Source organism: Microtus pennsylvanicus, chromosome 2 (assembly GCF_037038515.1).
Source record: "Microtus pennsylvanicus isolate mMicPen1 chromosome 2, mMicPen1.hap1, whole genome shotgun sequence".
NCBI lineage: Eukaryota > Metazoa > Chordata > Mammalia > Rodentia > Cricetidae > Microtus > Microtus pennsylvanicus.
In genome coordinates, this window is record NC_134580.1 from 2,157,404 (window position 1) to 2,172,796 (window position 15,393).

The 15,393-nt window shown below is 42.4% G+C and overlaps 1 protein-coding gene across 17 annotated transcripts in view; it reads right to left on the reverse strand.

Moving 5' to 3' along the window:
* Positions 1 to 15,393, reverse strand: part of Ptk2 (protein tyrosine kinase 2) — a 212,388-nt gene that overhangs the window by 24,029 nt on the left and 172,966 nt on the right. For all 17 annotated transcript variants that reach the window (XR_012909540.1, XR_012909539.1, XR_012909538.1 and 14 more), the window contains 3 exons: positions 11,471 to 11,557; positions 6,996 to 7,133; positions 5,798 to 5,929 (listed from right to left, as the gene is read on the reverse strand). Coding sequence is in view for 11 of the 17 variants with exons in the window: in XM_075959490.1 (XP_075815605.1) it covers positions 5,798 to 5,929; positions 6,996 to 7,133; positions 11,471 to 11,557 (357 nt within the window). In the remaining 6 variants the exon portion in view is untranslated. The remainder of the gene's footprint in view (positions 1 to 5,797; positions 5,930 to 6,995; positions 7,134 to 11,470; positions 11,558 to 15,393) is intronic.

Consider the following 15,393-nt stretch of genomic DNA (forward strand, 5'->3'; position numbering starts at 1 on the left):
AGATTACTTATTACTCAATTAAGAGTTTCTCTCCACCACCCACTTGGACCTCAAGAGGGGAAGCCCTTAGGTTTGCCTGCCTCCACCTTGTACCCTGTACACTCTGCCCTTCCTCCTTCCAGAGTTCTACATGGAAATGGATGCAACTGCAGTCAGTATTCTGAAGACAGCAAGTGGCAAATGGTAGGTGGCAGGAGACACTTTGTTTTTTTTTTCTTATTTACCAGATTAGGATAAGACAGCATCCACTCTATGCCCCACCGTGCAGGTTTACCCTGGGGCTTTACATATCTGTTCACTCTCTGGGGCTGAAAAGTATCCTTCTTCAGATTCTTTTCAAAGCACTTAACTCTTTCCTTCTCTGTCCACTGTCCATTAGTCTGTGTCTTTCTCCTCACCACAGACAAAGGGCACTGCATCTGTCTTACTGTTGTACACAAAGTTGCTCACCAGCGCATGCTGAGAGACCCAGTATGGTTAGGGAAGATGTGAGAGTGTCAGGACTCAAAACTAACAAGATCTGGTGACAGTGAATATGGCAGAAGGCAAAGAAGGGATAACACCACAGCTTTTCAGGTAAATGAATAAGGGAAATGATACAAAAACAAAAGAGAAAGCTAACAGAGTTAGTTCAGGATCTGGCGACTTTGATGTTCTGATGAAACAGAAGGGAGAGGGGATAACAGGTATGAAGGGGGGAAGGAGGAGACTGTTTTTTTTTTTTTCCCGAGACAGGGTTTCTCTGTGGCTTTGGAGCCTGTCCTGGAACTAGCTCTGTAGACCAGGCTGGTCTCGAACTCACAGAGATCCGCCTGCCTCTGCCTCGCCACCATCGCCCGGCTGAGGAGACTGTTTTTGAAAACACCTCACCAGGAATAATCACTCAGTTATGAGCACCAATCAGCAGTTGTAAACATACAGGGATTTGTCTGCAGAGGGCAGTCAAGCCTATGAGATGCTTCCACTGGACTTGGAAGGCCTGTCCAAAGCTTCCCCTTACAATTAGTAGAACATTTAATACATACAGCCAAGCTTAATGGAGAACAGAAAACTTTAAATGAAAGCAGGCAAAGAATACAAGACACAAGCAGGCAATTCTTTGAGAGAAAAACAAATATTGTAACAAGAACTGAAAATGAAGAAGACAAGAAAACACAAGGTGGTTTGATACTGGGACCAACACTATAGCCCTGATTAGGCAAGAACTCACAGCAACATTGCCTCAATTAGCTAAGTACTAAGATTTTAGGTGTGGGATTTTTTTTTTTAATTCCCTAAAGTGAGGCCTGAACCCGGTACCTTACACATATGGGTCAAGCATCTTACCAGTGAGATACAGTCCCAACCTAATTAAAAAAAAAAAAAATGAAAAAGCAACTCAGTTGTACATCTAGAAAACCTAAATAGACAGGTCAAAGAAAGAATTCACAGGGTGACTGTCAGGAGACGGGGGCAAGCTGGGGATATTGGCTCAGGCCTGTGATCTCAGTTACTCTGATGGAGGAGGGCTGCAGTCTTGGGACCTTCTAAGATACACAATGATTAATTCAAGGCTATTTTAGACAATTTAGTGAGTCCTGGCAACAGCAGCAGCAACAGCTAAAGTCCTAACAATACAAAAAAAGTGTCTCATACAAAAGTGCACAGCCGGGCAGCTTAGTGCCAAGGACGAGCTGACACAGGTGAGGCTCTTCACAGACAGACAGCACTTTATTCAGGCAGCAAAGACAGGAACTCCTCAGAGATTACAGAACCTATACTGGAAAAATTAGAATTGAATTGTCAAGACACTCCAGCAGGCCTTTCTGCTGCATATGGAGGGAGACTCATCAAGGTGGACATTACAGCCAGGGCTCTGGGGACATGTAACTCAGCTCTGCGGATGGACTATGCACGCACATAAGCTACTCAGAGGCTGGAGACACCCTGCACGGAGCACAAGTGGGGCCTTCACCAGAACTCACCATGTGCTTCAGAATGAGAGGTACAGTGCATGCACACAATCTCAAAGAAAAACAATCCTGTAGAATGCAGGCCCCCTGAGCCTTCTGATGAGAATTCCCCAACTCCCTCAGGAGATCAGCACGGGTCACATCTGGCTAAGCCAGTCCCATGACCCCACGTCATTACCCACGCTCTTCCCAACTGCCAGGAATGTATTTCCTGTGCCTGTTTGCTTTGCAAATTCCAGTTTCTCTTTCAAGGCTTAGCTCACACATTATCTGGACTCTGCTGTCTCCCTAGCACTACAGGGGGCACAGGGTTCCTCTTTTCTTTTGACCTCAGTTGTCAGAGAAAGTGGGTGATAGCATTCAACAGTGATCAGCAGCAAACTTCTGCCCAGTGGAGCCACATACACCACACTCGCACTGAAGCCTATCAAATTCAAATAATTTCATTTTTAAAAATGCAACAAATGTGCGCTCTCTCTCTCTCTCTCTCTCTCTCTCTCTCTCTCTCTCTCTCTCTCTCTCTCTCTCTCTCTCTCTCTCTCTCTCTCTCTCTCTCTTTGTGTGTGTGTGGTGGAGAGGCTTTCCGGACCAAAAAAAAAAAAGCTTAATACATAAGTCAGGGAACAATTGGTGTATTCTTAGATTCATTCCCAAATGACTACCCAGATTAGGAGAATTAAATCACTACTACTACTACTATAGTTACTATTATTTTGTGGCATGACTTAAAATCTAGATATGCCTTAACAAATTGAAGGTTCTGAAAATATAAGATATTTTTCTCCAAAGGGAAATAAAGTATAAATCCATGTGATGAGGGACGTGACAACATGATTAAACTCCAGTCCCACAGAGAAGAACATGCAGCAATACTGGAGGGAAGCTCTGCATGGAGCACAGGTCCCCAGCACTGACACACCATTGCTCTGCATCTGCACTTATCTCAATGAGGAGACACAAGTTCGTTCATTCAGCCTTACTCCTAAAACCTAAACTTGCATTTTTTTAGTTTAAAGGTATCTGATTTAATAGTAAAACCCGACCAAATGGGAATAAATTATCTTTATTTCCCTGTAATGTATTTGTATTTTGTGTAGATATGTTAACAGTTGACTCTGGTATTTTAATGGAGAATAAGAATAATAACTTGCGTCATACATAAAGTGTCTAAGTGGTTGAAAATAACCAGAGTAAATTCTGAGGCACACATGGCCCCCAAGAGGCTGAACAAAAGATTAAGAACACATTCTAATTGTACAGGATGGTTGTGAAAATTGAATGACTTTATACAGAAACATTATATAGAAAATGCCATAGGAATACAAGCAATATTGCTATAGTTTACTGTCCTATTAGCCACTGTTAACTTTGATAAGAACATGTGTTAAGAGATGATATACCGGGGCTGAGAGATGGCTCAGAGGTTAAGAGCACTGACTGTTCTTTCAGAGGTCCTGAGTTCAATTCCCAGCAACCACATGGTGGCTCACAACCATCTGTAATGAGATCTGGTACCCTCTTCTGGCCTGCAGGAATACATGCAGACAAATGCTGTATACATAATTAATAAATAAATCTTTAAAATAAAAAGAGATGATGTACCTGAAGGGGCATACACTTAAATTGTGAAGTATGTGTTACATCTGAGGTTGAAACAGAAATAAGACACTGAAGGCTGGCAAGACGTCTCATCAAGTAAAGGTACCTGCCTCCAACCCTGATAACCTGAGGCCATCTCCTGGTTGCATAACTCCTCCAAGTTGTACTCTTACTTCCACAGATATGCCAGAGCACGCTTGAGCCCCCATCTTGAAAAGAAAATGTAACAACAACAACAACAAAATAACCAAACAAACACTGAAAAACTGAGCCTTCCCAGTGTGTTCTGGTTTCTGTGTGTGCACTGTTGGCTGTTCCCTGAGTTGGCCCTAGGACTTTCCCAGGAGAACACTCAATGCACTAGCTGTCTGCACAGCTTGAGTGTAAAAGCTTTCATTGTTGGGGCTGGAGAGGTGGCTCAAAGGTTAAGAGCACTGACTGCTTTTCCAGAGGACTAGGGTTCAATTCCCAGCACTCACATGAAAGTTCACAACTGTCTGTGACTCCAGTTCCAGGGGACACAACACCCTTACACAGACATTTATGAAGGCAAAAACACCAATCCATATAAAATAAATAAATTTCAAAATAAAGCTTTCATTGTTTTAACTTTAAACAGAGAAGCCTTTGCATTCAAGCTGGTGGAGCATGTTTTCATCTGTGATCAGTGTTAGAACAAATAGCTAGCATGCATGAGGCTCTTTATTCAATTGTCAAGACAGCGCAGAAACAACCCCTCTCAAAAAAAGAAAGCTATATACAAAGAATGAAATCTTCAGAGTATTGCTTAAAACCACTGCCTTACAAAACCATCACTGGTTGATTTAAATGCTTCCTGTCATAAACTTCAAGGAGTTGAGGGCCAGGACTAAATTCTGCCCTCTCTGTACCTCATCTCTTAACATAAAGTACAGCACTAAGGTGGTGTCTTGGGTTTCTATTTAAGATAAAACACCATGGCCAAAAGCAACTTGGGGAGGAAGGGTTTATTTTAGCTTACAACTCTCAAGTCAGGCTCCACCTGGAGACCATGGAGGATTGCTACTTGTTCCCCATAGATTGCTCAGTCTGTATTTTCTTTTTTCTTTTTCTTTTTTGTTTTTTTTTGAGACAGGGTTTCTCTGTAGCTTTGGTGCCAGTCCTGGAACTAGCTCTTGTAGACCAGGCTGGCCTCGAACTCACAGAGATCCGCCTGCCTCTACCTCCTGAGTGCTGGGATTAAAGGCGTGCGCCACCACCGCAGGCTTCAGCCTGTATTCTCACAATCATTCAAGACCACCTGCTCAGGTATGGCACTACCCCAAGGGAGCTATGCCCATTCACATCAATCATTATTAAGAAAATGCACTACAAGGTGGATCTCTGTGAGTTTGAGGCCAGCCTGGTCTACAAAGGGAGTTCCAGGACAGGCTCCAAAGCTACAGAGAAACCCTGTCTCGAAAAACAAAAACAAAAAAAACAACAAAAGAAAATGCACTACAGAGTTATCTACAAATTTTATGGAGAATTTTCTCAACCAAGTCACTCTTCCCAAATAACTTTAGCCTGTATCAGGTTGACAAACAACAACAACAAACAAACAAAACAACAACAACAACCTAATCAATGCCGGTGACATTGGTAAATAATGACTCAGTCAAAGCACAAGGACCCAGGTTTGGGTTCCCCAGGTAAAACTACTAAGACAGACTTTGGAAGCAGCAGGAACCCTGGTTCTTTCCAGTAACATTTTTTCCTAAGGCTGGAGAGAAGGAACAACAAGTCTCACAGGCTCCAGTGCTGAGGCAAGAACACAGCAAGTCAGGAGGATCAGAAAGAGAGCTCTCTGTCACTTAGAGACTTCTGAATGGGACTGTCAGCAAGAGGTGCCTGAAAGACCATTCTCCTCCAGGTCTAGATGTATCTGTCAGACACTCTGCAGCTGGGACAGGAGGCAGACAGGACTTGCAGCCATGTTAGCACACGTCTACAGGGCTGAGATGCAATGTTTTACCTTCACACTAACATGGACTCTTTTTGTTTCAACAATGTGGTAATGGAAAAAAAAACTCAGAGAAATCTCTGAGCTACAATACACTACAAAATTTTAGAAGTGGATTCCTAAAATATCATCAATAGTAACAAACAGCCCATGATGGCAAGGGTTTGGGACCAGATGTAAAGTCAATCTTTTGCTTTAGAAATGGAGTTCTGCAGTAGTGTGTAGGGTACACTTGGATGGGGCTGAGTACTCTGCACAGTGTTACCAGAAATCGCTCTTCCTTCTCCAGCCAGCGCTGGTCCTCTTCCATTTCCTGCTGCTGTCGGATTAGCCGCTCTTCCATCAGATGAGGGGGAAGCACCTGTCCCATTCCTCGAAGGTCCAAAGCTGCTGAGTCCTGGAAAGGACATTGTCAAGAGAACATTCAGTTTCCTGAGTTCATTCTCATATTCCCACTTTGTGATGTGGGTCTTTCAAAACTCTTAAGCCAAAGAGTCGTGGGCACAGGGCCTCTCAAACTCCAACCACCAATTTGAAGGCTGAGATTTACTATGTCTAATATTCACGTGTTTTGGCTGCTTCTAAGAAACAGTTCATGCCAAGAAACATGTTTATATAATGTATACATTTTATATTTGCTAAATGCTACTGATGTATTTAAAGAGTAGTGTTATAATCTACAATTTGTAATGGGCAGCATATATATGTCTATATATGCATAGACAAATTAAAGGTTTAGAACTCAAAGAGCTTTTGTAAAGTATACAATTGAATGTCATTAAAATTAAAAAAAGAAAAAAAGAAACAGCCCAACACACCAAAGAACGTATTAGCACTAGTAGAAACACAAAACTAGAAAAGACTGGCTAGGGGCACGTTTCTCTTTCTGATTTTTTTTTTTTTTACTGGTGTTTTGCTGCGTGAATGTCTATGTGAGGATGCCAGGTCCCCAAGAACCAGAGTTACAGACAATTATGAGCTGCTATGTGGGTGCTGGGAATTAAACCTGGGTCTTCTGGAAGACCAGATAGTTCTCTTAACTTCTGAGCCATCTCTCTAGCCCCCTACATTTTGCTTTTATTATTACTATGTATGTGTAACCATACATGTGGATGGGGGTCAGAGGACTTCAGAACTTGATAATTTCCTTCCACAGTGTGTACTGGGGATCAACTCAGGTTGTCAGGCTTGCTCTGATAGCATGCTTTTATTTGCTGAGTCATCTCTTCAGACTTTGTTTTGTTTGAGATAAGGCCACTTGGCTAGGTAATCGAGGTTGGCCTGGAATTCACTCCTCCTTTGTCATAGGGAATTCTTGGTATGGACTGCTTTAAGTGGCTAAATGGGGTATATAGGTTTTAGAATTAAATAATCACAATCAAGCAACTTCAGATTTCTAAATAGCAGGTGACTTAAACCACACTTTGTCTGTTAACTGGCTATAGCCAAGAACACCCCAATACCTCCACACTGGGCTGCCACACGGACATCTCCTGAGGTCTGTGATTCCATAATTCTGTCTGGTCCAGAAGGGATGCCTGACCTGGGTAAATGCTGCCAGCCATTGCTGGGATTCCATGGGAACCTGGGTAGCCAGAGACCTGTGAGTGATTCAGAGAGCAGTGTAAGCTTCTGATAGAACAGAGTTTCTGCTAGATGCACAATGCCAAACAACTCCTATCGAGAACATACATAGTAGGCAGAACAGGCTCCAGAGCAGAGCTCTGATTCTCTGAACATGTCTATTCTCTGACCTGACAAAAAGTACCTTATAGATGTGCCTCTAAATCATGGACACAAATAAAGACTCAAATTATCTGGATGGGTCTAATATAATCACAAGGGTCCTCAAGCACAGGATGAAAGCAGAATACCGAGAAATGATCAGGGAACCAACACTGTCAACTTTGAACTTGGAATAAACTTGGAAGAAAGTAATCAGGGGCTCAGAAATGAAGGAAGCTGACAGGGCACACAAATGAAGATTTTTTTTTTAATTTGTTTTTTTGAGATAGGATTTCTCTGTGTAGCCCTGGCTAGCCTTGAATTTAGAGACCCATCTGCCTCTGTTTCCTGAGTGCTGGGACTAAAGGCGTGTCACCATTGCTCCACTGAGTTTTGTTTTTTAAGATAATTTTTTTACTTCTATTATTTTAAAACTTAATATGTGTTTAAAAACACACATATAGATGTGTTTCTGTATGGGTGTGTCCATTAGAACATGGGTGCCCAGAGAGGCCAGAGGCATCAGATCCTCTTGAAGTTGGAGTGACACAGAGTTGTGAGCTGACTGATGTAGACGCTGGGAACTGAACTAGAGTCTACTGCCAAGAGCTCCATGCTTTGAGGCATCTTTCCAGTCCAGAAATGGGTTCTTAAAGAAACTTTCAGGCAAGGTAATTTTCTGCTTCTGCATTAGACAATGAATCTGAGCATATCCCAGGAGATAAGGAGTTAGTTACTTCTGTGGCTAGAGTGCTAGCTCAGTTGAAGGTTGCCTCACAAGCATAAAGACCTAAGTTTGATTCCCAAAACACATGTAAAAATGCAGAGCATGGTGATACAAAGCTGTAATGCCAGCAATAGGTGTTCCTGAGGTTTAGTGGCTAGTCAGTTTATGCTAATTTGTAAACTCAGGGCCAATGAAAGGAGGAGGCAGATGGCATTTCTGAAGGTGATACTCAAAGCTGTCCTCTGACCTCTACATAAACCTGCATACATATAACAAGTGTGCATGGAACCCTCCAGCCCCATACATCTCCCACATTCTTTTTTTTTTTTTTTTAAATAAAGACAGGATTTCTCTGTGTAGCTCTGGCTGTCCTGGAACTCATTTTGCAGACCACATTGCCCTTAAACTCCAGGTCCACCTATCTATCTCTGCCTCCCAAGTACTAGGACTAAAGGCATGTGCCACCACCACCCAGTTCCACATTATACACTCTTAAAAGAAGAAATTATTTTATTTTGTAATTTGTACATCATGGAAATTGGATATGAAGGTAATAGGAGCTCCACAATATAGTTGTTTCATGTTCAGCTTCAGAATTTTCCTTTTCTATCCAACTCAAAATCATGCCCCAGCAAGAGCTATAGCAACCATGAAATACCTGCTGGGCATCATAGTGAAAGCATGTAATTCTAGCACTTGGAAGCTAAGGCAAGAGGCCAAGATTTTGAGGACAGCCTGGGCTTTATGGCGAGGGCCTGTCTCAAACAAACAAACAAACAAAACAAAACCCCACCAAACAGAACAGCTGGATATGGTGGCACATGGCCTATAATCCTGGCACTTACAAGCCAGAGGCAGGAGATCAAAAGTTTAAGGCCAGCTTGAATTACAAAATGAGGCCCAGGATAGCTTACAGTTACATACTGAGATCCTGTCTCAAAAATCCCAAACATGCCAGGAGTCTTTGATCTTAGCACTTGAGAGAAGCAGGCAGGAAATCTCTAGGAATGGACATGATGAGTGCCAGGTCACCCACAGCTACATAGTGAGACCATCTCAAAACCCTGCAAAATTCCAAACTCACTCCCAAAGCGAAAAAACTACAACAAAAGCTGGGCAGTGGTGGCACATGCCTTTAATTCCAGCACTCGGGAGGCAGAGGCAGGCAGATCTCTGTGAGTTCGAGGCCAGCCTGGTCTACAAGAACTAGTTCCAGTATAGTTTCCAAAGCTACAGAGAAACCCTGTCTCAAACAACAACAAACAAACAAACAAGCAAACAAAACTACAACAAAACTCCAAAATGCTTTTCTCAGTGAACAAGAGGCTGATTGTGGTGAGAGAGGCCATGTCTTCTATTTCAGAGAGTGAGGATTATAGCAGAGGGACTCGGTGACAAAACCCAGAGTAGGAAAGCAGGCTTCTTGAAATGGTTTCTCTTCAACTGAGAGAACAGGGAGCAGACTCAGGATGCCATCATATGGCCAGAGTTTCCAGTTACTTGGTGAAATGAGATAAACGCATGATGAAATTCACATTCCCAAACATCAACATGTCCTTCAGCAAAGGATTGTCTACATTTAGGGACCTGGGCAATGGCAAATGCTCAAACTCCCCAGAAATAGCATCTAAGTAATAACAATAATAATAAAAAAATCCTATCGGATACAAGTGCTATACCACTGTGTGTGTGTGTGTGTGTATATATATATATATACATATATATATATATATATGTATATGTATGTGCCTACTTGTCTGTATGTTCATCACTTGCGTGCAGGTATTAGAGGCCAGAAGATTCCCTGAAATTACAGTTGTGAGCACCTGATGTGGGTACTGGGAACCAAACCTGGGTCCACCGCAGGAGCAGTTAAGTGCTTTTAATTGCTGATCTAGCTCTTCAGGCCCTATAGCAGCATTTTTTAATTGCTGATCTAGCTCTTCAGGCCCTATAGCAGCATTTTTTTTTTTGATAAAAAGTACTACATTATTAAAAGAACTTTCAGAAATTTTTTTACGAAGAAGAGGTTCTGTGTAACTTATTGCAGTTTCTAAATAATCCTCAGGGGCTTTCAAAGTAGCAGGATCAAACACTTACAAACATGTCCTCAAGCCTGCCCAGTTTCCTGCATGCCTGCGAGGACACATAGAACTGATAGCTACTGCAGAAAGCAGGAGCTGATGCTGTCTATTTCCCCTTCAGGGTCAGCTGAGCACTGACTTCCAGAAGGGTCAGGTAGGCAGGCCCTGGCTCTTCTCCAGGGTAGCTATGCTGTATGCCAGCACCTAGGGTCTCTCATCAGTCAGAAGTGTGTTTGCCTTCTTTAGCCTATCCACACACTTCCCACTGCTCTCTGATCCTTGTCCTGGTCAGATTAAACTTTTTTGCTGAGCTGGAACATACCCCACTATGCATCCTTTCGGGAGTGGGAAACTTCCTTTTTATGTTCTAAGTACCTAGATAATAGATGAATGAACTTGGGTACCTATTCTCCTTGCTCCAGAGAGTGGCTTTCATACAGCAGTGTCTCCCAATACCCAGACCTGATTGACAATCCCTCAACTGGTTCCTAGTGAAGGGAATCTTCTTTGGCTCTACATGAGAATCAGTGTACAGAGTGAAGTGCTGTACACAGAGCCTGAAACTTACCCAGTACCCATTGTCCTAGACTGCCACAGACTTACAGCCTTTTGCTTTCTAGTAAGAAGCAGTGCCTACCTTCTCCCCTAGTACCAGCTAAGCATTTTTTTTTTTGTCCATATTGGCCTTAGAGTCCTTTATGTAAACCTGTTCTCTGGAACCCTTGAAATACTCTTGGTAAACCTTGTAACAGACAAAAAACTGACCTCTCAAGCACACACTCCACTTTACTTACATTAGTTCTATAACACGCAAAACACACCTCTGTTAGCCAGGTAACAGAGACCAGAAGGGCTAGGCTGACTGGCTGGGAAGGGCACAAAGATGCCCTCTAAAGAATGGGGCCACGGTATGTGTATAGACACTGGTGTTGGCATTCGTCAGCAATGGGGCCTATCCAGGGTTACAGTTCAATGTCACTGAGTGTCCTTCTGCTCCTGGGTGGTTGTTCCAAACCCAGCACTCCTCCAAATACTCATCAGCAGGCTGTCTATCTCATCTGCCTTCACTTTATTTTTGTGCTTTACTTTTGTCTTCTGGAAAAACTACAGTTCACTATTAGCTCTGCCTTGTCTCTTAGAGGCAGGTTGAAGACAATGGATCTAAGTACAACCTCAGGTGCTGGTCTGCCTGCTTTAAGATGTGACTGATGAATGTTGTGGGCCTGTGGGAGGTTGGGAAGGCATGAAAGTCAAGGCAAAGACCAAGATGATTAGTTTCTTAGCTTCCACTCATGAAAATAAGAAGACAAACCAAAAAACAGAAATGAATTCAAGCTTCTTCCCACCACATAAGTGCTGATGAGCCAAGTAACATGTTATATATCTGTGACAACTCATATACCTGGTAGTGATTGGTCTGGACCATGTGCTGTGGACTGGGATAAAATCCTTCACTGGACCTTGGGCTAGGATAACCAGGTCTGCTGGGCTGTGAACAAATGAACAAAGCATCGTAATGATGAGTCTCCTGATTCTGAAAAAACAATGTCTCACAGTAAAGATATTGCTAATACAACTCGGTTGAAAAGAATAATCAAAGGAAACCAATATACTTCAGCAAGGGAAGAGTCTTCAACAACTGACTCTTCCCACAACTTACCTGACAGTTAACTTAAAATGATTCACATTCTAAATTTAAGAGGTCAAACTGTAACAGCATTAAAAGGGAACAGGAATCTTTTTTTTTTTTTTCTTTTTCGAGACAGGGTTTCTCAGTAACTATAGAGCCAGTCCTGGAGCTTGCTCTGTAGACCAGGCTGGCCTTGGACTCATAGAGATCCACCTGTCTCTGCCTCCTGATGCTGGGACTAAAGGCATGTACCACCACTGCCCAGCAGGAATAAATCTTTTCAGCCATTTAATGGGGAGGAGGAAGGGTGTCTTAATTATGACACTAAAAACTCAATGGATAAAAGGGAAATCAAATATAAAATTTATATAATTAAAATAAAACTTGTGTTACATGTAGCCACATAGGAGAAAAGTCAAGCTGAAGACTCAGAAACTCAGAGCAACAGAGTTTCCATAGGTGAATATTAAAATAACAAGCCATCTAATTTAAGTGGACAAAGCTGGCAACACAGAACAGACCCAAAAAGACTATTAGACTGACCCCAAAACAGATGCCCAGCACCTTTGGGCAATTTCAAGCCACAATGAGCGACTGTATTATGACTTCTAGGATAGTAATAAAGAAGACAGAAATAAAAGCAAGAATAACAGTAGAGGAATTAGCTTAGTGTACTGACGCTAGAAACATAAAATGGAGCAGCTGATAAATAGAGCACTAGGCTGATCCCTGAGAAAACAAAACATAGAATTACCATAAGATTCAGCAAACCCACCAGAGAAATGAGGAATTAAGCCCACATAACAACACACATGTGTTCTTAGAACGCTGCTCATAACAGCTAGAAAAGGGAAGCAATATTTGCCAACTGATGAGCAGATAAACAGAATCAAAACCAGGAAGGTAGTAATTAAAAGATTGATGTATTAACTGTGTGGGACAGGCTCCTGAAGCCAAGATGAGGCAACAGTTGTATGACAGTATCCACTTAAATGTAGAAAGTAGCATGTGAAACACATGAAAACCACACACTTGTGGCTTATGCAGTGTATCCTGCATACACCGAATGGATCATTCTGCCAACAACAATACTGTAAAGCTATAGCACCATCCTTACCCTCTTGATAGGCTCAGAATAGTTAGGTGCTGCAAAAAGGCTCACACAGTCAACAAAAGTAGTAACCCCACATCTTCTGTGGCATAATTCTACTCTGTAACAAATACATTTATGCCTCACCAAATAAAAACTAACATGAAAGAATCATCCTGAACAAGGCAAAACCTCTACTAAACATCATAAAGTCAGTCATTCTTTTAAAATATTTTTGGATTTATTTTATGCATATGACTGTTTCGCCTGCGTATATGCATGTGCACCATGTGTGTGCCTGGTATCTCTGTGGGTAAGAAGGGGGCATCAGATCTACTGGGGCTCGAGTTATCGATGAATGTGAGCTGCCATGTGGGTGCTGAGAATCAAACCCAGGTCCTTTCCAAAAGTAGCAATTGCTCTTAACTCCTGAGCCATCTCTCCAGCGTGAGTCACATTCTTAAAGCAAGTAAGATGCTCGGGCAGATCTGCCTCAGGCCTCTACATGTGTCAGTTTCCTTCTTCCGCCTCGTGCTCCTGACAGGTAGGTGAGACGAGACAGGACAGGACAGAGCCATTTTCTCAAGTTGTGTCACTCGCTACGCACTGTGGATGAGCACAAGGTAAACCTGGGTTATCATACAGAAAAGCACAGAAGTGAAGGGATTTTTAATTAATTCTATCTTGTAAAGGAAGGAAAGGGACAAAAAGGTGATGATCAAAGCTGGAACTGGCTGGTATTTTCCCTCAGGGGTGTGCAGGACTCTGTGAAGAGTTCTGTTGGCCACAATTGCTGTCACAGAAATGGAAGCCTAAGGGGTGATTCTAGGCAGTGAGACAGAACCAACTCTGTTGTGCATATTAACACAATTGCCGCTTTGCACAGTTCATTAATTACCTTTCTAGAATACTGGTGGTTATAAAGAAAACCAAACCTCACACAGCAACTAGAAATGGTTCTTTGTGTGCTGGAGATGGAACCTGGTCCACATGTCAGGCTGATGTGGGAGTGATTTCTTATTAATAAAGAAACTACCTAGACCCATTTGATAGGCCAACCCTTAGGTAGGCGGAGTAAACAGAACAGAATGCTGGGAGAAAGAAGCTGAGTCAAGGAGTCGCCATGATTCTCCCACTCCAGACAGACGCAGGTTAAGATCATTCCTGGTAAGCCAGCTTGTGGGCTACACAGATTAATAGAAATGGGTTAGATCGATATGTAAGGGCTAGCCAATAAGAAATTGAAACTAATGGGTCAGGCAGTGTTTAAAAGAATACAGTTTCCGTGTAATTATTTCGGGTAAAGCTAGCCGTGCAGGCGGGCTGGGTGCCGGGAAAGTAGCCCACCGCTCATATTACAACATCAGGCATATGCTTTACCACTGAGAAACACATCCTCAGGTAGGAAAGCCTTCCTCCCCCCAATTTTCAGCACAATTGTGAATATCCTTTCCTAATACCACACCCTCAAATCACTAACCAAATGTTTCTTAAAACAAAGGACCAGCGTGAAATCTCATCAGTAATCTGCTACATTAAAATCTATAACTCTGGCCTGTGTTTTTTGAGATAGGGTCTTGATATATAGTCCAAACTGTCCTCAAATATAATTATCTTCTACATTAGCCCTAGGATGTGGAATGACAGGCATGAACCACCTCACCTTGCTTCTATCTTAGATGGTCTATTCATCATGTGTGATTCAGTCATATCTCCCAAGCCATCCAGAAAGCACTGGTTCACTAAGCTATACAGATCATCTCAGTGTGATACATTATAGAAGGCAGGACATACATGTTTCTGTCGTGAAACACTGCCCTTTAAGCAAACAGTCACCTTTATTGGGGTAGCTGTGACTACTTGTATAAGCTCATTAAGATCTGACTTGTTGAAATACCTTCAGACAATGGGTTGACAAGAGTCATAGACTCTTACCTGAGAAACCAGCCACTCCTTCTGCACCTTCCTGCCAGGTATATATAATTCAGCTCTAGCTGCACATGGCCTTAGAGAATATAGCATGGAAGATTAACTGAAGCTGGGGGAACTCCAAGCTGCAGCTTCCATGATGGTGAGAGACTTGGCACACGGCTGTTTTGCAGTGATCCATGCTTCTATAAGCAGCCCCTCCCCATGCTCTGCAAGATCAATACATCACCTGGTCTAGCAAGCTGAACTTGAACACTGAAGCCCTCTCTGAATTGAACAGAAGTCTGGCTGTATCTTCCAGGAAGTTAACAAAATAACTTTTTTTTTTTTTTTTTTTTTGGTGTTTCAAGATAGGGTTTCTCTGTAGCTTTGGAGCCTGTCCTAAAACTAGCTCTTGTAGACCAGGCTGGCCTCAAACTCACTCTGCCTCCCAGATGCTGGGATTAAAGGCGTGCGCCACCACTGCCAGGCTAACACAATAACTTTTAATAATCGCATATTAATGTTGCTGTGATACCTTCAAAACAGCCTATCAACCTGGAAATATCACCGTCAAGGTACTAAGTCACTCAAATTAGAATTTTTGATTGAAAATTAAAGTTTTAGGAATGATTTTCACTGAACTGAGGGTTTTATCCCTTTGCTTTTTGAGAAAATGTCTACCAAATCCACCAAT